General features: G+C 47.2%; 1 protein-coding gene across 11 annotated transcripts in view; it reads left to right on the top strand.

The window, feature by feature from the left end:
• The window catches only part of meis2a (Meis homeobox 2a), a 105,207-nt gene that overhangs the window by 64,268 nt on the left and 13,244 nt on the right, over positions 1–27,695 (top strand). For all 11 annotated transcript variants that reach the window (XM_014193733.3, XM_014193725.3, XM_014193696.3 and 8 more), the window contains one exon: positions 6,706–6,782. In XM_014193733.3, the coding sequence (XP_014049208.3) occupies positions 6,706–6,782 (77 nt within the window). The remainder of the gene's footprint in view (positions 1–6,705; positions 6,783–27,695) is intronic.

Below are 27,695 nucleotides of genomic sequence, written 5' to 3'. Positions count from 1 at the left end.
CTCCCCTTGAAAGCGGTGGGGTGGCCGTGTGGTAGAAAGAGAAGCCATGAACTTGATCTGATGATTAAACAGTCCCATCTCTATGGCTGCGGGCCACATCTGAGACCGGAGACTGGAAAACAACACACGCACACACACTCACATGAGGGTCTCCCAAACCACTCCATCCACCTGCTCACCATAAACAGTACAAGGCTGTGGTAACACTAAGCTCTACCTTCCCCACGGTGGATATTTTCTTAGATAGTTGATAATAAGGATGTTATCAAAAGTAATACACCAGGAGACATACAGTACAGTTCACCGTAAACATCTCTCTCCTCTGATTGGCTGCTGGGTGTAGGCCGTTACCCATGAGCCTCAGTCCCTGCGCTTGCTCTCGGAGAGTGTGGGAGTGATTGGTTTATAGCCTCATGGACATTTAAGCCCAGATCTCGCATATCCTCTAGAGATGCCTCCTCCCCTCCCACTCCCACACCTCCTCATTTGCCGGTTCCCCTCCCTCCCTCCTTCACAGGGGCAACAGTTTGCTTGGCAGGCTCTTGCACCATCTCCAATGAACATAAATGAATGGTGTAGAGCAAACAGTCTGACTGGCTGGGGGCCAGGAGCCCCATGCAGGAGGCCAGCCAGTGATTGTTGAGCTGAGTTGAGGGGGGGCTGGGGCCGCTGCCACGGTACTGCTGCAGCAGGCAGTGCTACTTTACTGAGCCCTGGCAGCCAAGCTAATGCTCCACAATAGGGCTGCCTGGCCACCACTTTGATGTCTATGACATGATAACTGTTTTATTTCAGAGAACAGTCTAGGGGTGTGTGTGTGTGTGTGTGTGTGTGTGTGTGTGTGTGTGTGTGTGTGTGTGTGTGTGTGTGTGTGTGTGTGTGTGTGTGTGTGTGTGTGTGTGTGTGTGTGTGTGTGTGTGTGTGTGTGTGTGTGTGTGTGTGTGTGTGTGTATGGAGGCTTGGTTGTTGGTGGATGGTTGTGTGGGAGTGTATTACATGTGTGCACGTGTGTGTGTGTGTGTGTGTGTGTGTGTGTGTGTGTGTGTGTGTGTGTGTGTGTGTGTGTGTGTGTGTGTGTGTGTGTGTGTGTGTGTGTGTGTGTGGTGTGTGTGTGTGTGTGTGTGTGTGTGTGTGTGTGTGTGTGTGTGTGTGTATGTGTGTGTCTGGCACAGTCTCAGGCAGTTGAAAGCAACAGAGGTTGAGTCATTGAGTCATGTGGCATTCTTGCCTGTTTTCTCCCTGTTGTCAGGAAGCAGCTTAGTCCCCAGGAAAATAAAACAAACACGAACCTAACCCCCCTCCAAACCCCTCCACCCACCCAAAAACACACACACACACACACACAACACACACAGGGAGGGAGAGGAGGATAGGAACACGCAGTCTCCAAAAACCTTGTATTTGAGCTTCAACAACAAGCAAGGTTTCAAAAAAATACGGGCCTACGTTTCAGCAGTCAAATGGTCATTGATTATAATGAAATAGCTATAGTGTAAGATTGTCAATTGTCAGACCATTTGATGTTGTCAGACTGATGAACTAAATCCAACAATTCAAGGAAAAGGGCTTTCATTATGAAATGGAAAAAACTATCGTGCCGTGCACGGTAATCAAGTCATGAGGGATAACTTTAAAAAGTCCCATTGGAAATATGTATGGCATATCTTTTTGATCTATAAGAAATGCCTCAATCTCATTCATAACTGTAATAATCTTACTCCAACTTTATGCAGAGTACATATTAAAATGTCATGCCTTCATTTGCTTCTTTTTATTTAGACTGTGAGTGTTATTATTATCCCTGCTAGTCACTTTGAGTAAAAAACAAATAAGATTGCAATCAATTTGGAAAATATATGAAATCCTACATTTGATTAATACATTGCTGCATAAAGCAGAATAGAAGATCCAAGTACACATTATCACAGTACGGTCCTATCAACACAATAAGCAATACTGTCCAAAATATTTCACACTCAAACAATTATCATGTCAGTTTGCTAAGTGGAGTCTTTATTAAATATTGTTTAAATAAAGATCAAAAGGATATATGGTTTTAATAAGCTTATAGCGACATCGATGGGACCAAATTACACCAATCAACACAAGGGAGGAAAACAAAACAAATGGGAGGTTGGTTGGCGGTGTGTTGCCATGGCGTTGGGGGTAAACAGCCAATGGCCTGTGATTTCCTGGGAGGGAGGGAGTCATTAGCATGGAATGGATTTGCAGGACACTGCAACCCTGTGGCCTGGGACTATAATTCATGTCACACTGGCCCTGCCGCTGATGATGTCATCCATCAGCTAGGGTCTGCAGTAGGCGCAGGGTGAAGGGGTGGGGGTGTAGGAGGATAAAGCGGTGGGGGTGAGATGAAGTTGGGAGGGGGGGGGGGGGGGTAATGGCTGGACAGTCGCATTAGGGAGGAGTGTTGTAAGAATGGCCACTGTATATTTATATGAATTTGATCCATAGCAAAGACATCCAGTATATTTGAATAGATGGGCGTGCAGTAGGAGTGGATGGATATGGGATAAGGGTAAGAGTGGTCTAATGGATGTAGGGTAAGGTGGAAAAGCTGGTCTGGCAGGGTATTCTCTGGGGCTGAAGGAGGAGTGTGTAGGGAGGAATGATGGAAGCCTAGCTCAGCTGGTAATGTGCTGCAACCACAGGAGCCATTACATTCAGCAGTATCAGAGAGCACAGAGAGCATCACACCCTGTAATCTGGCCAACAGAGCCATCACACACACACACACACACACACACACACACACACACACACACACACACACACACACACACACACACACACACATTGCAGTCTGGTAGAACACCATCCACCTCAGCATGTCTCCATCACGAGTGTGTATGTGTGTGTGTGCGTGCGTGCGTACGTGCGTGCGTGTGTGCGTGCGTGCGTGTGTGTGTGCGTGCGTGTGTGTGTAGTGGGGGGTGTATCTGTGGGTCAGATAGTAGAAATTAGAGGAGTGTGGTGGCGGAATAGCGCATGCTTGTGGCATTAGTGGACTTCCGCGTAATTAACAGAGCTGTTTCGATCACAAGAGGCCGGCCCCGCACTGTACTGGGCAATAAAACACGCCGCTCATTTCTAGGCCTAATTATTTATAGACTGGATGGAGCGCTTTAGATTTTGTGGCCAATTCCCCTTTTCAGGATATTGGTTTTGGTGTTTGTAACTCGCTCTATTGATTCCATTCAAAGCTAGCAGAGGGAGATTTTCAATAACCTCTTTGATCTCTGTGGGTTTGGTTTGTGTTGCATCCATTAAGAAATCATGTCACACTCATGCTTCTGAGGGTGGACAGACATCTTAAGGAAAGAAAAAAAACAATCAACAATCAAAAACACTGAATGATTTATTATTTACGACTTAACACATTTGTCTCTCACTCAGAGTATATCTATCTCGGGTTTTCGTATTATTTCTTTGACATTGGTGATTTACTGCCCTAGATTTTTTTACGGAGGAAATGAACGTGAAGAGGTTGCTCAAAAGGCTAAATACCCTTCCTCCAATTTCACGGCTGCTGTAGCCCTGTAACCGCTAGCCTGCCATGATGGCCTAGTTCTCTGGGTTGTGTGTACAAAGCACCCCAGCCTGTATTAGGTCCTAGACCGCAGCACTCTCCATTTTGTCTGGCCATGATATTCAGAGCTCTCATGCTTTAGAGTCCTGCCACAATGTAAAGCTGTGGGTGGCCTGCAGACTCTCACTCGTAGAAACAGGGAGAACGAGAGAGAGAGAGAGAGAGAGAGAGATGAGGAGGTGAGGTGGAGGAGTGGAGAGGGGGGTGGCTATAAGCTGTAAGACACAGGCACACGTTTACTGTGTGTGTGCATGCGCGTATATATACTGTATGTGTGTGTGAGGCTGGGGGGGTCTGGTGGAGGGAGGGAGGCTGAGTGAAATAGGATTTTTTTTTGTGTGGTGTCAATGTGGTTAGGAGTAAATCTCCTTACTCAGGGCTTTTTGCTGCAAGGGGCTTTAACATCCCCACTCTCCTTGATGAGACATCTTTCTTGTTTGTTCAAACCATTCATTATGTGGTGCTGCTGGCCACGGCGTGCCACGGCCCGCTGTATTTATCACCCGGCCCGGCTGACAGTGGGGCGATTGATGACCGGGTCTGAGCCCGAGAGGCCGAGGAAGCCTTAATGCAATGTAAATGACCCACTCCCATTTCCAATCTGGCCCTGTCTGCTCCTCTCCCCTCACCTCCGCTCCCCATTAGTGTGTGTGTGTGTGTGTGTGTGTGTGTGTGTGTGTGTGTGTGTGTGTGTGTGTGTGTGTGTGTGTGTGTGTGTGTGTGTGTGTGTGTGTGTGTGTGTGTGTGTGTGTGTGTGTGTGTGTGTTCATGTCAGAGTGTTTGTGTGGGTTTTGATGGTGGCCGTGGTCATTGCTAATGTGAAAAAGCCAGGGAAGCTGAGAGTGGAGGGAGAGGGAGGAAAGGTCCCTAGTCTTATTACGTGTTGTTGTGCAGGGATGAGAAGAGAAAAGCCAAACACACACTCATAAAGGTGGACACACACACACACACACACACACACACAGAGAAAAAAACCTGTCTGCCTCAGCCAAGAAAATGTCAGCACCTGGCAATCAAACAATGTATTTCTATGTAAGCATTATCATCTTTCTTTGTTAATGATTTTAGCATATTAAAAGGGACTGCATACACAAGTAGAAATCAGATTAATCCTCCTTGCAGCCTTGATTCATTATTTGTCCAATCCCAGCCTTGTTTGTTATTAATTGAGCACATTCCTAAAATGTTTTTTTCTTCTTTCATTTAATTAAAAAGGGCACATTGAGACAGGCATTGTTACCTGAAGAAATGTTCTACTGTTTGTTCTACTGATAGGATAGAACAAGTTATATTATATCTATTCTTGTAGCTGTAAATGAGAAAATGGAGCAATGATTATCTTTTGAAGTTATTTTATACTGAAAAGTATAGGGCCAAAATGACATTGCTAGAAGTTACTATCATATGCATAACCTGCATTGGTCTGGTGAAAAACTGAAACAAGAAACAAAGTAAAGGTTGTTGGCAGAGGGTAAAGGAGGGAGGAGGGGTGGCAGAGGGTAAAGGAGGGAGGAGGGGTGACAGAGGGTAAAGGAGGGAGGAGGGGTGACAGAGGGTAAAGGAGGGAGGAGGGGTGGGAGAGGGTAAAGGAGGGAGGAGGGGTGGGAGAGGGTAAAGGAGGGAGGAGGGGTGACAGAGGGTAAAGGAGGGAGGAGGGGTGACAGAGGGTAAAGGAGGGAGGAGGGGTGGCAGAGGGTAAAGGAGGGAGGAGGGGTGGGAGAGGGTAAAGGAGGGAGGAGGGGTGACAGAGGGTAAAGGAGGGAGGAGGGGTGACAGAGGGTAAAGGAGGGAGGAGGGGTGGCAGAGGGTAAAGGAGGGAGGAGGGGTGACAGAGGGTAAAGGAGGGAGGAGGGGTGACAGAGGGTAAAGGAGGGAGGAGGGGTGGGAGAGGGTAAAGGAGGGAGGAGGGGTGACAGAGGGTAAAGGAGGGAGGAGGGGTGGGAGAGGGTAAAGGAGGGAGGAGGGGTGACAGAGGGTAAAGGAGGGAGGAGGGGTGACAGAGGGTAAAGGAGGGAGGAGGGGTGACAGAGGGTAAAGGAGGGAGGAGGGGTGGGAGAGGGTAAAGGTCGATGGATGAGTAGGATTAAGATGTCACCTTTTAAACCCGTGTCTGTTGTGTGTTTGTGTGTGCATGCCATCCACACATGTATGTGTGTCGTGTGTGTGCGGAGCGGCTGAATGAAACGCATAGCGACTCGTTTGTTGCGTTTGCGTGTACACTTCCCCCTAATCTGTCCCTTAAAGACATCTGTCACCAGCGATCACTGTTGTTTTGTCATGCTTCATAGCAGCTACAGCAGTGTACACACACAACAGGCCCAAGGTCTGCCATTTATATCATATCATGTTTGCTATATTGAAGCTGACACAAATAGTATCATTACAGCTCCACTCTGGGAATTCCATTTGCAGGTAAAGGTGTTGAGATAGAGAGCGAGAGAGAGGTGAGGCATTTCCTATCATTCTGTTCCTCTCAGGGCTGCACTGGCCTCTCTATGAAACCAGAGTACCATGTTTTCCCTTCAGACATTCAAGGAAATAAATGGATTCAATGCAAATCTTCACACACTCATTTTCTATATTGTATTACAAACGGGAGTCTAAGACACTGGAGATTGAGGGGGAGAGAGGCTGTGCATGTTGGATGGTGTGTTTGACGGCTTGTCAGTGTGTGTGTTGGATGGAATGAGGAAGAAGGGTTATCGCAGTTGGCAGTTTTGACAAACTTGTTCGACCACCTCTTGACAGGTTTGCGCTCCCCATTAGTGTGTGTGTGTGTGTGTGTGTGTGTGTGTGTGTGTGTGTGTGTGTGTGTGTGTGTGTGTGTGTGTGTGTGTGTGTGTGTGTGTGTGTGTGTGTGTGGGGGCTATACATTAGGAAGGGCGGGCTTAGTTGTAGGCCATGGGAGGTATAGTCTTCACCTACACAATACATGTTATACCACAACACACACAGTGCAATACATAGTCATACAACATCCGTCCCTCAGCCACGGCTCTCACTCTCTCTGTGTGTGATACGACACGGGAAGATTTATGTTTATCTCTTTGAACAAAGAAACTCATCTGGTCTATCTCTCTGTCTTTCTCTTGTAGCACCCGTACCCTTCTGAAGAACAGAAAAAGCAGCTAGCCCAAGACACAGGCCTGACCATCTTACAAGTAAACAACTGGTGAGTCAAGTCTTCACGTCCTCCTATCTCTGCCACCAGCATCGCTCTGCCTTTCATTTTCACCCGGCAGCCAAGACGGCTAAGACTCCTAAAGTGTGAAAACCGTTTATGTACAGTCCCCCCTCCTACCACACCTCATCTCACACACACACACACACAAAACACACACACACACACACACACACACTCACCGAACACACACTCTGTCTCTGTGGCATCCCTGGATGCAAGGTATCAGGATGTTGCGGCTTTATCAGCAAAGTGTTTAGCACGAAGTCACCGGTCTGTTTATATACATGTTTTCACTTGGATATGGTTAAAGCAAAAAGGAGAGATCATATGGCACCCCCCACCTTACCTCCCCTTCATCTACTACCAGTACCACCACCACCGCCACACAAGCAAAACCCACCAGCCGCCCCCTCCCCTTTTTACACATGCTATATGGTGGATTAAGGTTTCAGTGGCCTGGCCAGCAGTCTCTTTGTAGATGGCTTAGCACATAACTGGGGGTGGTGGATTAAATAAAATGATCACAGAAGCAAAGAAATGATACAGGAATTACGTATCAAAATACTAGCCCAGGTTTTATCTACGGCTTAATTTTGTTCAGCACATTCTCGGGGTGATGTTCAGATTAATTGAACTGACAGCTTCCTTTCAGAATTCCGGGAAGGTATTTGCACGGATTTCAGGTCTTACACAAACTTAATTACATGGAACCTCATTTTTATCATTTTAATTCCATGTAGCGAGGGTTCTATTTACAAATGAGAAGTCTCTGCCTTTTCTTCACAGCTTTCCTTAATATATTTATCAAAGCGGGTTCATTTACAAAGTGCTCTATCTGTTGGGTACAGGCAGGCCGACATTAACCAAGCTTTTAGGTTTATCACACTCGCAGCCTGACAAGACACCCGAGGGTCAATTGATTTTTTGGTTCCTTGATTCATTTTTTTTCTAATTTATCCGGGATCACAATGAGAAACATGCCTGGAGAATTAGCTCGGTTTGTCTGCCTTATCTGTCAGACCATTTTTTTTCCCTTCCCTCTCTCTCTCCTTTTTTTTTAGCAGAGGGAAGTCAAGCTACTTAAATTGGCCACAGGAACCGCTGTTATCAGACTTTAATGCACCCTACAGTGTGGATAGCATTTCAATTACACCAGTAACCAAAGATTAGCCCCCGCTTGCCTGTTTCATGCCTCGTCGTGCCGCTGTTTCGGGACGCCACGCACCTTACCTACAGGAGCAGAAAATTGAGTTGCCTTGCCTGTGTCATGGTGATTAATGCAGAAATAGTCTACTAACCTGAGAGGAATGAGAGAGAGAGAGAGAGAGAGACTGAGGAGAGAGAGAGAGAGCGAGAGAGAGAGGAATAGCGACAGAGACAGAGAGAGATAGAATCAGAGAAAAATGCAGCCGATCTGTTTATAAACAGGCTGAAAATGTGTCTCGGCGGGATGCATCGTCACGAGCCCAGTCTCCCAGCCAGAGCCAGCCCAGACGTACCGTGAGCCAGAACCCATGGCCCGAGCCTTAGTTTCACTTATACATTAGCGCTAGCTAACAAAAACACACCAGGAATCTGTTTTCACAATTAAAGTCATTAGAGAGGCTTATAGTGGCTTCTGGTGGCATGCCTCTGGTGTCTCTGGTGGCATTGTGGGATAGAGGGGGGCAGGGAGAACCGTTGGGAGCCAGCACCGTGTTATTTGGTGTTTAACGGTGCACGAAAGATGAGCCATAGACAGGATGAAATGAGATTTTTTTTTTTTATAACCAGGCATGGCGGTGTGGTGAGGTAGAGTTAAATGGCCCTTTGTTTGGGACCCGGCCCCTCTCTCTTTGGTCTGCTGTCGTCTCCTCCCGGGTCCAGGGCCCTGATAGATGGGCCATCCCTCCACCCAGGATATGATAGAGGATATTTCGGCCTTATGAAATTCCTGTTGATGGGGCCAGAAAAAAACGGCCTCTGAAATTCCTGGCTGCTCGAGGGAGTGCATTGTGTGCTGCTTTCCTTTGATTTGGGGCGCTGCCGGGTTATTGGCCCGCGACAGAGAGATAGACGGAGGGAGGGAAAAGAGAGTGCGGGAGAGAGAGAGAGAGAGAGAAAGAGCGAGAGGGACGGCCACCGTCTTCAGTTTCCAGCTCTCCCCCTTGGGGGAGGATGCCCTGAATCACGGCTTTGTCCACCGGCACAATCGCGGCCCGAGGAGGGCACAAGGGTGCTCTGTGTAGTGTCAACGGACGGCGCATCTCCCTCTCTCTCCCTTTCACCCTGCCAAGCCCTCCACCAACCTCCCCCAGCACACTTACCTGCCCCTCACCTCACCTGTATTACCCCCCGAAGGACTATTGCAGCTGTGGAGTATTCCTTTGGTTATTTTCCAAGTCCCTTACCTAGAAAGACAAGGCCTTACAACGTGTTAGCCTTGAAAGCTAATAGGCTAAAAGCTATATGCTGAGTGCTAGCGGGTAGCTAATAAGTGTCACTGTAAGCTGCAACCTCACCTGTTGGCTTATACAGCTCACACCTCATTAGCCAAGTGTTGCTAATATGGAACAAACAGTGCAGGTTAAAGTACACTTTATCACTGCACTGATTTGCAATGGAGGAGGAGGAGACAGGGTAAATTGTTCCTCAAACACTGGCCTTGTGTGTGTTAATAGCTAGAGTGACACTGCACCCTCTGTGTGTGTAGAGTAGACACTGTGTGTAGAGTGTGGTGGGGGACATAAGTTCACCATTAGTTAGCGTCTTGTTTGCTCTGCTTACAGTGTGGAGATTAGCGTCACCCTAACAGTGGTCGGAAAACATTGAAACATTCGTTTGAGATTGAAAAGGAGGGTGAGGGTTGTGACTAGAGGTTCCACCTTGCAGAGGAGGTAAATCAGCAGGCCTTCCTTGGCTCAGGTAGAGATGCCTTGGAACAGCGCGGGGACTGGAGGCAAGGATCCAGAATGTAGAATCCAGCTGCAGTTGTCATTGTGAGCAGAATGCAGCAGCTCTGTGTTATTCTATCAGTCTGGGCTAAATGGGGCCTGACCGGATCCTTTCATGTCTCAGCATCAGGCCCAGCACGACATGCCCCCGCTCACTACCATCAACACACCATTCATTATTTACTCCTACATACACACACACACACGCACGCACACACACACACACACACACACAGGGTTATTACGCAGCCCTGAGAGATGAGTCCGATGACAGACGACCGAGGAGAGCAACAGCGCCTAAAAAAGGAAGGAAATCGTCCCCTCATTATTCCCTCATCTCACAGGCAGGCAGGCAGGCAGTTGGCCATTTCCATGACACAGAGAGAGAGACAGAGAGAGACAGACAGAGAGAGAGAGACAGACAGAGAGAGAGAGAGAGACAGAGAGAGAGAGAGAGAGAGAGAGAGAGAGAGAGAGAGAGAGAGAGAGAGCGAGAGAGAGAGAGAGAGAGAGAGAGAGAGAGAGGAGAGAGAAGAGAGAGAGAGAGAGAGAGGAGAGAGAGACAGACAGCCAGACAGAGAAAGAGAGAGACAGAGAGACAGACAGACAGACAGACAGACAGACAGACAGACAGACAGACAGACAGACAGACAGACAGACAGACAGACAGACAGACAGACAGACAGACAGACAGACAGACAGACAGACAGACAGACAGACAGAAAGAAAGAAAGAGAAAGAGAGGAGAGAGACAGACAGACAGAGAAAGATAGAGAGAGACAGACAGACAGGCAGACAGACAGAAAGAGAAAGAGAGAGAGAGAGAGACAGAGAGACAGAGTGAGAGAGAGAGAGGCTCTGAGGCCATAATGACTGAACGTCATAGCACTGGAGCACTAATAACAATAAAGAGGGCACTGAGCCACACTCTATTGTTACCTATCCACCTCCTCACTGGGGATCGGCACTAGGGAAAACACACACAGAGGGAGAGGCTCTAATTAGCGGCAGAAAGGAATACAATGAGTGAGTTATTAAGACACGGGGGCGACCTTTGGCCTCTGTCAGAACACAGGTCACATGATAAGGGGATGGATATCCTCCAGACCATGGCGCCAAGTACCCATTGATGCCAACGTGGGAGATAGTCAGGCTAGACAGGATCCATAGACGGTAGAGGGAGAGGCACAGCTTAGGTGATAGAGGGGGGACTCAGGGGTCTGTCTCCACCCCTCGAAAGTCCAAATTCCAAATCACCTCATCTACTCCTTGTGATGTCACAGTCTTGGACTGTGCCTCACTGTTTATTTTGTCCATCCAGCCAATCAGTAAAGTTTCTCTATTTGTTCTCCCATACTGCTCGCTGTAGATCAGCCTGCCGTAATTAGTGTGTTAGCTAGCATATAGCCTGACTGCAGTGGAACTCCCTTCACAGTATGCTATCCCTCCCTCCCTCCCTCCCACCCTCAGACTTGGACTCACAGTAGAGAGGCATATGCCGCTATAGATTCACATGCAACATCTTATTAGTGGTGTGGATAACTAGATACACAACATGTGTCTATAGTGGTGTCTGGGTAGGTAAAAAACAAGACGAAGGCTAGCTTTTGTTACTTCACTTACTGCAGTTTTTTCCTCCCCCTTGAGAAAGTCCAGGGAGACACTTAGAAACAGTGCTTTTTATGATTTGTAGGATTTTTTTATGACCCTCCGACTTGGCATGAGGAGCTGTCATGAAATGCTAAATAATAACTAATATTTTCCAAATGTAATGTAAAAATTTGAAATTGGCCCAACCTCGTTTTGTGTTTTTATATCTTCTCACTCATCTAAGCATTTTGGGGTTTTACACAGAGGCATTTGAGTTCCTTTCCACCCTCTCTCCCTCTCTCTTTCTCTCTGTTTGTCCCCTGGACTCCTAAATATACTGCAGGAGGATGTAGCAGCCGGGGGATGTCTATATCTGTCTATCTACAATGGAAAGAAAAAGTATGTGAACACTTTGGAAATACCTGGATTTCTGCATAAATTGGTCATAAATTTTGATCTGATCTTCATCTAGGTCACAACAATAGACAAACACAGTCTGCTTAAACTAATAACACACAAACAATTCGACGTTTTCATGTCTTCATTGAACACACCGTGTAAACATTCACAGTGCAGGGTGGAGAAAAGTATGTGAACCCTTGGGTTTAATAACTGGTTGACCCTCCTTTGGCAGCAATAACCTCAACCAAAGTTTTCTGTAGTTGCAGATCAGACCGGTCAGGAGGAATTTTGGACCATTCCTCTTTACAAAACTGTTTCAGTTCAGCAATATTCTTGGGATGTCTGGTGTGAACTGCTCTCTTGAGGTCATGCAACAGCATCTCAATCGGGTTGAGGTCTTAACTCTGACTGGGGCCACTCCAGAAGGCGTATTTACTTCTGTTGAAGCCATTCTGTTGTTGATTTACTTCTGTGTTTTGGGTCGTTGTCCTGTTGCATCACCCAACTTCTGTTGAGCTTCAATTGGCGGACAGATAGGCTAACATCTCCTGCAAAATGTCTTGATAAACTTGGGAATTCATTTTTCTGGCGATGATAGCAAGCTGTCCAGGCCCTGAGGCAGCAAAACAGCCCCAAACCATGATGCTCCTCCACCATACTTTAGTGGTTGGATGAGGTTGATGTTGGTGTGCTATGCCTATTTTTTTCCACACATAGTGTTGTGTGTTCCTTCCAAACAACTCAACTGTAGCTTCATCTGTCCACAGAATATTTTGCCAGTATCGCTGTGGAACATCTAGGTGTACTTTTGCAAACTTCAGACGTGCAGCAATGTTTTTTTTAACAGCAGTGGCTTCTTCTGTGGTGTCCTCCCATGAACACCATTCTTGTTTAGTGTTTTACGTATCGTAGACTCATCAACAGAGATGTTAGCATGTTCCAGAGACTTCTGTAAGTCTTTAGCTGACACTAGGATTCTTCTTAACCTCATTGACCATTCTGCGCTGTGCTCTTGCAGTCATCTTTGCAGGACTGCCACTCCTAGGGAAAGTAGCAACAGTGCTGAACTTTCTCCATTTATAGATAGTTTGTTTTACCGTGGACTGATGAACATCAAGGCTTTTAGAGATACTTTTGTAACCCTTTCCAGCTTTATGCAAGTCAACAATTCTTAATCTTAGGTCTTCTGAGATCTCTTTTGTTAAATGCATGGTTCACATCACATTTTGTGAGTATTTTTTATAGGGCAGGGCCGCTCTAACCAACATCTCCAATCTCATCTCATTGATTGGACTCCAGGTTAGCTGACTCCTGACTCCAATTAGCTTTTGGAAAAGTCATTAGCCTTGGGGTTCACATACTGTTTCCAACCTACACTGTGAATGTTTAAATGATGTATTCAATATAGACAAGAAAAATACAATAATTTGTGTGTTATTAGTTTAAGCACACTGTGTTTGTCTATTGTTGTGACTTTGATGAAGATCAGATCAAATTTGATGACCAATTTATACAGGAATCCAGGTAATTCCAAAGGGTTCACATACTTTTTCTTGCCACTGTGTGTGTGTGTGTGTGTGTGTGTGTGTGTGTGGTGTGTGTGTGTGTGTGTGTGTGTGTGTGTGTGTGTGTGTGTGTGTGTGTGTGTGTGTGTGTGCGCGCGCATGTGTATGTGTGTGTGTTTGTGCATGTGTGTGCTTGCCGGGCTCTGCCAACACGGGCACCATGATCCCTCTCATTTAGGGACCACTAATTGGCAGTTAATTAGCAGAATTGACTCTGTTGTCAGATCCCAAGTGCCTCACTCCCACCAACAACAACCCCCCCCCCCCACCACCACCACCAACAGCCCCTCCCTCCAGGATAATTTGATCTGGCTGTAATATTAATCCCACTTTAGTTAAACCATTTTCCATGTTTGGAGGAGAAAAACATATTTTTGCTTCTTGCCAGAACAGAATCCCTCTGTGTTGCAGTTTTATTTGGTTAATCGTTTCGCTAAGTGCGACTGAATGAGAGACTAATGTCTAGCTCAGTCACACATAGTCACACACACACACACACACACACACACACACACACACACACACACACACACACACACACACACACACACACACACACACACACACACACACACACACACACACACACACACACACACACACACATCCATTTACTGGTTCTCACACTCAGATATTAGCGTAACATGCATACAGTAAGTGCTGTCACAGCTGATGAATGTGTGTGGCAGTGTGTCTGCCCATGTGTGTAATGGGTGGCAGTGCCAGCCATGATGGTTGGGTGAGATTAACAAGACCCTGTCCACTTGTCTGGGCATGAAGGACCACATTGGGTCATAGGCTGGCAAGGTGCGCACCCAACGCCATGGTCATGGGGCGAGAGAGGTACCCACCTCCGTGTGAGAGGGGAGTTCTGAAAAACAGTTGGCTCCTTAAGAAAAGCTGGCACACTCAGCTGATCATAGAAAATGAAGACCTTTTTTAGTAGTTTTCCCGTAACCAAGTCAAGCCTTTCCAGAGTTGGGGTCAACATGCTACAAGAAGCCAGACAAGGCAGGAGGGAGGGCGAGAGAAAGAGAGAGGGCGAGAGAAAGAGAGAGGGCGAGAGAGAGAGAGAGGGCGGGCGAGGGAGGGAGGGCGAGAGAGAGAGAGAGGGCGAGAGAGAGCGAGAGCGAGAGAGAGGGCGAGGGCGAGAGAGAGGGCGAGAGAGAGAGAGAGCGAGAGAGAGAGAGAGAGAGAGAGAGGGAGGGCGAGGGGAGGGAGAGAGAGGGAGGGAGAGAGAGAGAGAGGGAGAGAGAGAGAGGGAGAGAGAGGGAGAGAGAGGGAGAGAGAGAGAGAGAGAGAGAGAGAGAGAGAGAGAGAGAGAGAGAGAGAGAGAGAGAGAGGGAGGGCGAGGGAGGGAGAGAGAGAGGGAGGGAGAGAGGAGGGAGGGAGAGAGAGAGAGGGAGGGAGAGAGAGGGAGAGAGGAGGGAGAGGGAGAGAGAGAGAGAGAGAGAGAGAGAGAGAGAGAGAGAGAGAGAGAAGAGAGAGAGAGAGAGAGAGAGAATGTCTTTGTACATCTCATTTTGGCTCTTTTATTCTTCTATGGCTTGGTTTTATTGGTGGGTCGTTTAATAACAAGGGCTCTGCGTTTGAAATGAAGTCGAGCTGCGTTTGCGTGGGCAAGCCTCCTTTTCATTTTAAGATGGTAATTTCTGTTCGGGGTAAGAGCTGGAAAGAGCAAGCGCCAGAGATGGAGAGAATATGCAAGAGAGAGAGGCTCACACACATAGAGAGTAAAGGAGTGGGAGAGAGAATTCAAGGAAAATACAAGGGGAAAAGTAGGTTAATTTATTTCATTTGCAGGTAGAGTTAAAAAAAATTGAGTGGAGAGAGAAAGAAAGAAAGAGAAAAAGTGAAGGATGCCCTTTTCATGAATAAGCAGCTGAATGCGCCCGGGCAACCAGTGTAAGCCTGGCAGAATCTCTCAGTGCCTGGGGCCATCTGTGAGCAGAATAGCAATTTTATTACTTTGTCATTAAACCAATTTCACAGCAGTGTTGTTTGTTAATGAGCAGCCGCAAACGAGCGAAGATGCCACATACTAGAATAGCAGCAAGATTTGTGACCCTGCTCTGTCTTTCTCTTTCTCTCTCTTCCTCATTCTTATTCTCCTATTTCTTCTCTCTCCCCTTTCTTTATATCTTTCCATCCTCTTTACCTCTCTCTATCTCTCTCCATCCCCCTCTCTCCCTCCCTGGGTTGGAGAGGTCCCTGGCCCATAAAAGTGGAAACTGCTTAAAGATAAAATGCAAAGTCTATACAGTCAAGTCTCTATTTATGAGCTTCCACTTGCCTTTAGAGCTCATTGGGACGAATGGTTTCTCCATGGGCTTTCAGAGACTGCAGCTGGAAGGGCCAGGGATATTGGCCTGTTATGTAGCACTAAAGTCCACCATTTGCTGCCAATGTCAAGCACCAATAGAACAGGCATTGGAATTGATACACTGGGACCAGAATCATTGATGTCATGCATGCAGTATTGCAGAGGGACTAAATGTATTAGGTAGCTTTGTTCCTCCTCATCAGACTCACCAGACCTTACTAATGAACATAGATTACACTGATGTGGATGTCCCCCTTGCAAGTAATGGCTAAAATAAAGCGTCTAGTGATGTCTGGGGGCTAGGGACAACAATGCCTGCTCCTTCTCTCTCTCTCTCTCTCTCTCTCTCTCTCTCTCTCTCTCTCTCTCTCTCTCTCAGCAGTCACTGTAAACGGGAGAGGTGGCATCCCATCCTGCACATGCTCAGTGCAAGGTGCAATTGAAACATCATTGGTGATAATGGGGGAGATAAATATTCATAAGGCTGGGGGGAAATCCAAGATTATACTGATAGGGGCCTCATTGTGAGCCTATCTCTCTCTCACTAAGCTTGGCTGTGCATAATAGTTCTGACTTAATACCTCCAGCTTCCTCTGATAACTTCATCGAGGAGTGTGTGTGTGGGGGGGGGGGGGGGGTGAATGAGGTGAAAGGGAGGGCTGCATCGTTTATTTCTCACCTCTCTCCCAAATTGCAAATTACCAGCTTTTCAGGCCACGTTCCAATTAAAAGTGGATTGTTCTAGCCTTGCTTTGCACTGGGAGCCTAGGGGACTCTCCTCCCACGCTGTGCAGCGCTTCACACTTATTCTATTGATACCTCATCCATAACAAGCTGAACCCTGGCAAAGCTTGCTGAATCAAACAAAGGCCTGTATTGATTTATAGGGTCCTCCATGATGGGGTTATTGGCATGGGCCTCGTCTCGCAGCCATAGGGCACCCAGCCATATATAACTACTTCAAAAAGAACACACACAAAACAGATCAAAATAATATATTAAGGTTGTTGTGGATGTGGTTACAATGGTGTTAGGAAAGGGATAGGGGGAAGGGGGAGGGAGGTAGGAAGATTGAAAGAATGATAGGTGGGGTAGGTAGATACAGAATTATGGAAGAGACACCATTCCAGGAGAAAGAGAAAGACTAACAGAGAGAGAGACAGCTTACGAGAGAGAGAGAAAAGGAGAGAGAGACAGCAAGAGAGAGGGGTAGAGAGAGAGAGAGAGAGAGAGAGAGCGAGAGCAGGCCTGGACAGATAGAGAATACCTGTCTGAGGTTCACTGGGTTTAGATGGATCAGGTAAAGAAGGAGCTTCTGTATGTCTCCTGTCCGCTCTGGCTCCCTAACACAACGGCCCCAGGGCCACTCTGTCACACCTGGTCACCTTTACCCTCCACACACACACACACACACACACACACACACACACACACACACACACACACACACACACACACCACACACACACACACACACACACACCACACACACACACACACACACACACACACACACACACACACACACACACACACACACACACTGCCCCGCCCAGTCCCCTGACTCCCTCCAACACACCTCTGTAAGCCTGTGGATAACTCTCCCTTCCACATACTGCAACCGCAATTGCAGCCATCTCCCCCAACCAGCAGATAAACTAATTATATCAAACATTTTCTGTCAGGTTGGCTGGTCCTCTGGGGCCAGTGCTCACTCTCTCCACCTGAATCTCTCTCTCTCTCTCTCTTTCCTCTCTCTTTCTCTGTCTATCATTTCATCTCTGTTCTACATGCTCATCTGCAGTGTCAGCAGAACACCTGCTCCCTCTATCTCTTAATCTTACTGTATTCATGATTTCATTCATTAGGACTGTATTTACCTCATACTCAGTCAGCGAGGTGCTATAAATAATATCAGGAATAAAGAGGCCATTGATCGGTCACTGACAGAAACCAAAATAGGTTTATAGGTTTATATGTGATTCTTTTACAGAGTTTGATTGAATTGAGAACTAAAGCCCCATTTCCATTGGCACTTTGAAGTCAACCCGGGTTGGGCTGGCCTTGGTGGGCTAGCTGGAATTGTGTATCCACTGACTCCAGAAATGAGAAATTATGTAATATTGCTAGGTAGCCAATATGTGATTAATTCCCCCTCACCATGCTGTAACTAACATTACCCCATACTCCTGCCAGTGCCAACCAGACTCAGAGCCATGTATTTAGCTAGCTAACCAAGCAAACCAGACAACAGGTTTGATATGATGTAGCTAGCTAGCTATCTTTCAATACGACCTGGCCAGCCAAAACTCCTACTAGCTCACGTTAGCTAGGTAGCTTGTTTCAACTCTGATTTGCTAGCTAATGTTAGGGAGCTAGCATTTGAGGGCTGACTGTTCTTATACAAGTTGATTGTGTAGTGCAAAAATGAATGAAAGATCCAGCTATGGTGGTCATTTGTGTCATGTCTGACTACTGCAGCACTGCTTGTCCATGTGCTAGCTAACAGCAACAAGCCCAGGCGAGCTAGCTAACCGTGTTGTCAGCATCCAGCAGTGATCAGCTGGTGGTTGCATAGTAACGGCGTCACCAGCACGAATTCTAATCGAGCTGGCACCAGTTGTGAAACTGGGCTGCGCTGGCCCGGGTTTCCCTCGACCCAGCTCGAATTTGAGAATTTAAGTGCCAGTAGAAATGGGGTTTTAGTGGCTGTAAGGTTGTAAACTCAGGGCCTAGTCACATATGGAGACATAATGAGATGTATCCACGGACAGTAGCTTATCTCTGAGCCTTAAGCAATGAAGAGGAGATATTTGGCAGTCGCTGGACACGTCTGACTGCTCTACAGTGTCAATGCTGCTGCAGTCTTCCACTGCAAACAAATCTATTTATATTACTAGACTGATGTCTGACTTCTTACCCCTAAACAGTGGTTTCTCAGAGTGTCCATATGTGTGTTTCTAGTGATTGAGGGTCCAATGAATTATTTAAGAGAGAAGTCAGAGGAGAGCCAACAGTACTTGACTGATGGCTCTCAAGGCCACTAACACAAAATGCTACACATAGACTCATTCTCTCAATATGGGTCTCACACACACTCTCTACCACACACCACAGACACAATGATGAGGAGATGATGACATCCCAGTGGGCCACCCGTGGGAGAGTGTTTCCTAACACACACACACACACACACACACACACACACACACACACACACACACACACACACACACACACACACACACACACACACACACACACACATACACATACACACGTTTCTCATCCCTGCCAATACTTCTTTAAGAGCGTGAGAGCAGAAGGAGTAGAAGCGAAAAGTCCTGGAATTAGGGAACTCACACAGTCCCCCAGACAGGTTTAGATGTCACTCCTTAATTGCTCAAACTGCTGTGCATTTTCACTGCCCTAAATTCGTGGTTACAAGCAAGGGAGTGTGAGAAAAAAAGAGAGGGAGAAAGAATACAATTAAATGGGGGCACCCTTCTACCCTACCACTGGCTCGGTTTTCTGTCTGTTCCACATGCATTTGAGAATCAGAGTATGTGTGCGCGCTTTCGTGTTTGTGCATGTGTGTGTGTGTGTGTGTGCATGTGTGTGCGTTTGTGCGTGTGTGTGTGTGCGCGTGTGTGTGTGTGTGTGTGTGTGTGTGTGTGTGTGTGTGTGTGTGTGTGTGTGTGTGTGTGTGTGTGTGTGTGTGTGTGTGTGTGTGCGTGCGTGTGTGCGTGTGTGTGAGTGTTGCATAAGGAGCAACACACAGGGTTGAAGCCCCTCTTTGCAGGTCGCCCCTTCTAGAAGCAACCTGAGCTGAGAGCCCATTATAGTGTCATAACCCAGTGAGGGAGAATAGACGATTGATACAGATGTAGGATCTTAATTTTATCACTATTTTGTTGCTGAGAATTTGCAACTTGTAGTGTATCCGTGGTTGAAAAAGATTTCTAAAGTTAGTCATTTCCACTTTAAAATGTCAGACTTCATTTTCCCTAACGAAAAAAGGTATCAACCCCTACAAAAAATGTCCATTAATTATAATCCACATAATTCACATTTCCTGTTGCTGCAGGATTATTTTCCTGCTGCAGCAAACCGGCTCAAATTAAGATCCTACATTTGAATGAAGTAAAGGAAGTAGATTGGCCTTATTTCCTGTCTGGCTGGCATGCCGCAGACACTTGTGTTGACTAGACGATGCGGTCAATTGACACTCAATTTTGTTTGAAATCTCACGCATCCATCATGTCATTATCAGTTTCCCCTGGTAATTCAAAAAGCCGCCCCATTTGATATCTGACAATAGGGGGGGGGGGAGTTGCGGAATCTCTTTCTCTCAATTACTGAGGAGAGAGAGAAAAAAGAGAAAGGGACAGAATGAAAGGGAGGAGAGAAGAGCGGAAGAATGAGAGAGAGGGGAAAAAGGCCCATATTTGTGCGATAGCGCCCTGCGATTAGAGGTGAGGGCGGTTAGCGTGGAAAACAGCGATTATACCTGAACTCCCCACAGAGACAAACAAAAGGGCCCCAGCACGCCGGGAATTGTGGGGAAAAGCAGGGGTGGCAGGGGCGGCTGCATAAAGAAAAGGAGCTGGTCAACCTCACGAACACCTACTCATTTTAGGAGGCTGGGTCTAATGTGTGTGTGTGTGTGTGTGTGTGTGTGTGTGTGTGTGTGTGTGTGTGTGTGTGTGTGTGTGTGTGTGTGTGTGTGTGTGTGTGTGTGTGTGTGTGTGTGTGTGTGTGTGTGTGTGTGGGCCATAGTAATGATAGTGCAGGACTCTCTCTCTTTCTATCTCTCTGTGGACTCAATAAAAGACAGATAATTGAGACGTTTTGTGGAGTCTTCCCCTGGTCGCTGGGCTGGAATTGAATGACAGAGGCCAGTTGACTGGCCCCAGGTGCTTTGAGGGCTCCAACCTGCACTGGGGCTCTTTAGGGAAAAGGAGGCGGGAGAGGGGGAGGTGCACACATACTGAGAGACATCTAGCAAAAGAAGTCTAAAACCATCTCCTTCTGCAGTATATGTATACTTATCTCTCTGTTCGGATGTGTTCTTTTCATGTGTGTTAGTGGCTGTGTGTGTGTATTTATATTGCCAGCGTGTGCCTGTGCTGGCCCTGCATGAAAGCGGGGAGCCCTGGCCAACCCTAAAGGTGAGAGGCTGGCTTTTGAGGAATGAAGAGTTACCTTCCAGCACTGAAGACCCTTGTCATGCCGCCCACGCCAGAAAGACTTGACAGAGGCTAATATTGACATGCGCTGGATGTTTTCAACTGCACTTCAAACAAGGGAAAACACAGCTGTTGTTCCCCCTGAGCCTCGGTTTACCCAGACAGGGATAGGAACACCTTTAGTGTACCTATGCACCTTATTAAGATGTTGTCTTTGGGGGGAAAGAAATAGAGAGAAAGAGACTGAGGGCCAACAAGAGGAGGTAGACCAACTCCTCTCCCTAATCTCTCCTCTGCCGGTGATAATCAAAAATAATAGCACCAGTAAAAAACATTCCAGAGCAAAGGTGACTGCCTGGAGAAGAAAAGGGAATTAATGAGGGAAAAGATTAGGGTGCCTTCTGAGAGAAGAGCAAAAGAGAGAGAAAGAGACATGGTGGCATGCACTCTTCCCCCTCCTTAACAGCCTAAAAACTGGTAGAGCAAGGTGCAGGTTAGCAGCGTTGCCAGGTTGCTACAATAAGGCCTCTTTCATACAGGTGTGTTGACGCCCGGGGCAGGCTTGGCCGCATTTGAACAATAACTATCATATCTCTTTAAAAAGAAAGGAGGGCGAAGCGTTAAAGGGAGATGCCTGAGAGCCCTGCTGGGGCCAAGAAAAAACCCCGGTGCAGTTGTCAGAGCTTGTTGACGTTGCAGGGAGGAAAAATGTGAGGTTTTTTTTCTTCATTTTTTCCCTTTTTGCCCCCCTCATTTCTTTTAAATATTTCTCTGGTTTTCCAGTGGTTTAGGATGGGTTTTGTTCCGTGCCCCGAAACAGACAGAGTAGGGAGAAGGGAGGAGGAACGGAGGAACAAAGTCGTGGCTGTGTCAGGAACAGCAGCTGCTAGCCAGATCCAAATAGCGACGACCGTGGGCTTCCTGGCCCTGTGGCCCCGCCCACTGGCCACTGGAGGTGCTTTTGACAGACAGTCAGCAGCTGGGGTCTGGCCAGCCCTGCCACACAGGGGTCAGCCCCATTACCCCCTAGGAACACCAGCCTTGCCACACAGGGGGGACGGTCCAGGGGTGACATCCTTAAACTTGCTTGTTTTGGGGGAATGTTGAGTTGTGACGAGGTATTGGTGGAGAGCAAAGGAAATATTTGTCTCACTGTCCCATTTTTTATGACTTCACCCCATTGCAGATATATTTGATAGAGAGGTCCCTCACCCATAACTCCGATATAAATCATCTGATTGGTTGTGATTTGGATATGATAATACAGATGGAAATAGCTGATAGGGAGTTATATCAGAGGTAAAGCCAACAGTGAAGCACCACAATCTGCAGTCAGTTACCCCACGTCTGCACCCCAGAGAGAGAGAGAGAGAGAGAGAGCGAAGGAGAGAGAGAGAGCGTGCCGCAGTGCTATTGATTTATTTTAATTAGCTGCTCGTTAAATCGTGTCAGTTTGCAAAACAAATATATAATTCTTTGTCTGATTTACCGCTCCACTCTTAATGGCTCCTAGCGGGTTGGAGAGAGAGACAAATGGTTGAGAAATGCTAATGCTGCTCATATTTTGTAGAGAGAGGAATGTTACAAAAGTAAATGAGAGAAAAGCTATAGAAAATAAGAGAAACGGGTCAGTGGAAGTGTATGGAGAATTAAAGGTGAAGCTATTCCATTTTGAGAGACAGGCGGGAGAGAGAGAGCGAGAGAGAGAAACTATGTAAACACAGTGGCTGCCCTAAACGTGGGCCTTTGCAGCCTCTCCGACATCCCAAAAAAAGCAATTCCCAGCTTCGCTCCGTTTCACATCTGCACTAAATCAAACACGGCGGTGAGGTAATGCTGCACGGCTTATGTCTCTTGACTCCTGTTTTAACTTAAAGAAGAAACGAAGAGAGGAAAGGGACTCTCCAATAGGAATAGCTGGAGGAAGTTCCATCGCCCCGCCTCCTCTTCCCCCGCTTCTCCTCCTCCTCCCTACCTCCTCGACTCGTGGAGTAGCTTTTGAAAAGATTATTTCTGATAGTTTATGATAAATCCGTAGATAGGTGCTACAATCTGGTGGCTGGCTTAAACAGTTACAGTGTGTCTAGGACGCCCAGGTGGACAGATTCCATCTGTATTTACATCACAGTAGATTATCAGCCTTGTATCAGCTCAGTGGACCCTGGGCTGCCCTGCAGACTGCCTGATAATTGGGACTTGTTTGCTTTGTATTAAACACACCCTCCCAAGTTAATCTGCATACACTTTCAGGTCAAAGTGCATCAGCTGTTTTTCCAGACTTTTTTTTTTTTCTAAGACTCTTCTTCCATTTTTTCATTCCAGCTAAGAGTGACTCAACCACTCACTCAGAGTTTAGAATGTTTATCTGCCTTTGAAAGCGGAAGTATGGAAGCAATGAGTTTTAATAGAAACCAGAGGACAGTGATGTTGGCAAACAATGATCCAGGGATTGAGTCTAATCTTGTTCCAATTCAGATTGCGTCGCGTCTAATCTTTCTGCAAAAGCAGAGGCCCAGAATTTGACTGGCAAACAGAAACTCGCTCCAACCCTGCCTCCCCTAACTCTAACTCTGGCATGGGTACTCCAAACGGCCATGTTCAGGTCAGCTATGGAGGCAGTAAACTGTCAACTATTTCCGTGTCGCGATCATTTGAAGGACCCCTCCTCTCTTAGCACGCTCCGGAGGGGCTCGATTTGGAGCCATGGCCCTGGTTTCTTGGAGGGCCATGTTTGGTATGTCTCTCTCTCTTTCTCTCTCGCTCTGTGTCTCTCTTTCAACTCGTCAAACAAGTGGCTCCGCTCCTCATTGGCTGGGCTCCCTCAGGTCTACCTGTGATTGGCTCGTTGAGTCTCTCGCTCTATCGCTCTCGCTCTCTCTCTTGGCTGCGCTCCATGGCTGGTTGGTTTGGCATGAGGTTTTCTCAGGGAAGGAATGCTGACAACAGGAGCGAGTTACCAGGTGTGGCCGCGAGTCAGTTAACCAGAAACAAGGCCTTTCTGACAGATTGAAAGGAGGAGGAAGGGAGGGGAAGAAAAAAAACAGGAGAGGAGAGGCAAGACTCTGATATTCAGCAGCAGGACTGGTTTGCTGTGATTTAAATGCAAAGTTACTCTGTTCCTCTCTATCTCTATGAGAGCCTTTTCTTTCTCTGTGAAGAAACAGCATGTGACAACACAGGAAGAAAGAGAATACCAAGGCTAAGGTCTTCTGAAGGTGATCCTCTCTCTCTCTCTCTCTCTCTCTCTCTCGCTCACACGGGACAGCAGTCATTGTTATAGAACAGGAATCTCCCACCTCTCATCCACGCGCTCTGTCTCTGGTCTGGCGTTAGCGTAGCATAGTGTGCTAACGCGCTAGCCGGGGTATTTAACACCTAAACGGTTGCTTTGCAGTGGCTCCCCTCTGTTTGAGTGAGCTGAAATTAGTGGCTGGGGATCGTGTGTTGATCCAGCTCAGTGGAGAGCCAGGGTCAAGTGACCTCCTGCTGTCTTGACTCCATCACTCAGATTGTTGCTGTTATTGTGTTATGCTGCAAAGCCCCCCCATATAAAATAACATCCAGAGCTGCAGTAAATCCAAGTCTCTATAGGACTTCTACTGAAAGTGATACCCTCTTGGTCTTGTTGCAGACAGAGTATTTGTACATAGACACACTATGTTCCTAGTGGATAGAAACGTGCTGGGTGAAGGAGTGCATCTGTGAGTGGAGGTCCATTATCGCTACACTGTACAGAATGTGAAAACACACACATGTACAGTAGGCTACATTCACAGGTGTGCACATACACATATGCTGGATATTGGCATGAGCAAGTACACACACACACACACACGAGCTTATTCCTTGGAACTTTTTTTCCACTCTTTATGTGTCTCTGGGTGGATTAGTAAAGCACGGTGCACTGCACAGCCTCTCTCTTTCTCTCTCTCTCTCTCTCTCTCTCTCTCTCTCTCTCTCTCTCAGGGTAATGTACGCATTCTGAGGGGTATCCATAGAAATGACCTCCCCATGACCCCGTAACCTTACTTGAATTATTTGTTTGAAGACAACATGGAGTTCCCATGCTGAGAGCCAGTGTGTGTGTCTGGTGTGTGTGTGTGTCCCTTACAGAAAAAAAACACGATTTAACATGTGGAAAATCACATGAAAGACTTCCCGTGTGATCACGTTTTCACATGTGTAGTTTTCGTGTTCTCAAATGTTGCATTACATGTTATCACATTAACTTCACATAATATCATGTGATCACGTGAAATTCATGTGGTTTTTCCGTAAGGGTGTGTGGTAATGTAACACTGAGCAGAGTCGGGACATAATAAGGGAAACCACCAGAGGTAAATACTAAAACATGGTTGGAGGTTTTGGAGAAACCTCTGTCTGTACCTAGTGTACCTGCCTCTCTCTCTCTACTGGTCTGGTTAACCCTCGGACATGTAGAGGCAGTGGATGTGTCTATGGTGTTGATGTGTGGATGTATATGTGTTAGCAGGAAGTTTGGGAGTGTAGTCCCTCCCACCTCCACACATGCACACATCCCTCCATCCCTGCCTGCCATCCCTCCATCCATCCCTGCCTGCCTGCCTGCCTGCCACCCATCCATCCTTCCCACCATCCCTGCCTGCTTGCCATCCATCCATCCCTGCCTGCCATCCCTCCATTACTGCCTGCCATCCATCCATCCCTGCCTGCCTGCCACCCATCCATCTTTCCCGCCATCCCTGCCTGCTTGCCATCCATCCATCCATCCCTGCCTTCCATCCCTGCCATCCATCCATCCATCCCTGCCTGCCATCCCTCCATCCCTGCCATCCATCCCATCCCTCCATGTGTGAGAAGAGAAAACAGTGTTATCAGGCCTGGCTCTGATAATCTCAATTGGCTTTACTCAAACTGATAAAAGGTGATCTGGGGTCATAGAGGGGGCCTTGGTTGGTCAGCAACCCCCCTCCCTCCGCAACCTCGCCAATCGCGTTACTGTGGCAACTTGTTCAGAGAATAAAAACAGAGCCTGTTGTCATGTGTATGGTGGTTGGGTTGTGTGTGTGTGTGGCCGCCAATGGGGACAGTGTTGACAAGAAGGGAGTCAATCTCGGCAGCAACCGTGTATGCTGCTGTAAAGAGCTGTTTTTCCTACTCCAATGACCATGTCAGAACAGCATAACATTTGAGTGTGGACAGCAAACCAACGCTGATATGGAAATATTTCCAGGTAAACTTCCACAATAAATGCCCTAAGTATTAGATACTGAGCAGCAGTTGAGTTGAATGAGATCAAAACAGGTTCTACACTAAATAGATCAATAGCACAAACACGCTGTTTCATGTACACTTTGTTATTCCTGAGGCTTTCGCTTCCCATCACTGATCGGGTATTGGAATATTTATCACCTGCAAGGAACATTCCTGATTTTATGTGTTTATGGTTATGTCCCAGAATAGGTAGGAATCCACATGGTTATAATTTCCAATCCTTTGTGCCGTCTTGGGAGAAAAAATAAAAAGCAGGGTATATATTTCTGGCAGGCCTTGCTCTGTGAGCCTGCCCAGAGAGGGAGCGCGATAGTGGGACATTCTGCTGTGTTTACTTGCTCAGCTGGTTTTGATGCTGGAAGCCTGTCTCTCTCCTAAGCACTGCAGGCGTAGTGACGTAGTGAAGGTAGACAATAAACGATAGACAGCCAAAGATGCTCTTTTATATCCCTCTTACTCATAATGCGTGAGAGCCACAAACAGTTTAAAACAGTTTAAACCAGTATTTATGATATATGCCAAACAAAACCACGACCTTCAATAGATCACAAATCACAGCCCCAAATCAACATTGATACGGTGTACCTACCCTTTACCCTGTCATTTCCCATGTCGGTGTTAGTGTGTCTCCATGTCCTCTCTCTGGGGCCAGCGGTGCACCCTAAACCCTACCTGTACTCTGGATGCACCCTAAACCCTACCTGCACTCTGGATGCACCCTATACCCTACCTGCACTCTGGGTGCACCCTATACCCTACCTGTACTCTTGGTACACCCTATACCCTACCTGTACTCTAGGTGCACCCTATACCCTACCTGTACTCTGGGTACACCCTATACCCTACCTGTACTCTAGGTGCACCCTATACCCTACCTGTACTCTGGATGCACCCTCTACCCTACCTGTACTCTAGGTGCACCCTATACCCTACCTGTACTCTGGATGCACCCTAAACCCTACCTGCACTCTGGATGCACCCTAAACCCTACCTGCACTCTGGATGCACCCAATACCTTACCTGCACTCTGGGTGCACCCTATACCCTACCTGTACTCTGGGTACACCCTACCCTACCTGTACTCTAGGTGCACCCATACCCTACCTGTACTCTAGGTGCACCCTATACCCTACCTGTACTCTTGGTACACCCTATACCCTACCTGTACTCTAGGTGCACCCTATACCCTACCTGTACTCTGGGTACACCCTACCCTACCTGTACTCTAGGTGCACCCATACCCTACCTGTACTCTGGATGCACCCTCTTCCCTACCTGTACTCTAGGTGCACCCTATACCCTACCTGTACTCTGGATGCACCCTATACCCTACCTGTACTCTGGATGCACCCTATACCCTACCTGTACTCTGGGTGCACCCTATACCCTACCTGTACTCTAGGTGCACCCTATACCCTACCTGTACTCTGGATGCACCCTATACCCTACCTGTACTCTAGGTGCACCCTAAACCCTACCTGTACTCTGGATGCACCCTCTACCCTACCTGTACTCTAGGTGCACCCTAAACCCTACCTGTACTCTGGATGCACCCTCTACCCTACCTGTACTCTAGGTGCACCCTACACCCTACCTGTACTCTGGATGCACCCTATACCCTACCTGTACTCTGGATGCACCCCATA

The sequence above is a fragment of the Salmo salar genome, chromosome 01 (assembly GCF_965601325.2).
Source record: "Salmo salar chromosome 01, fSalSal1, whole genome shotgun sequence".
In the NCBI taxonomy this organism is placed as follows: domain Eukaryota; kingdom Metazoa; phylum Chordata; class Actinopteri; order Salmoniformes; family Salmonidae; genus Salmo; species Salmo salar.
Note: the sequence above shows the minus strand (reverse complement) of the source record. Positions and strands in the feature narration are given on the sequence as shown.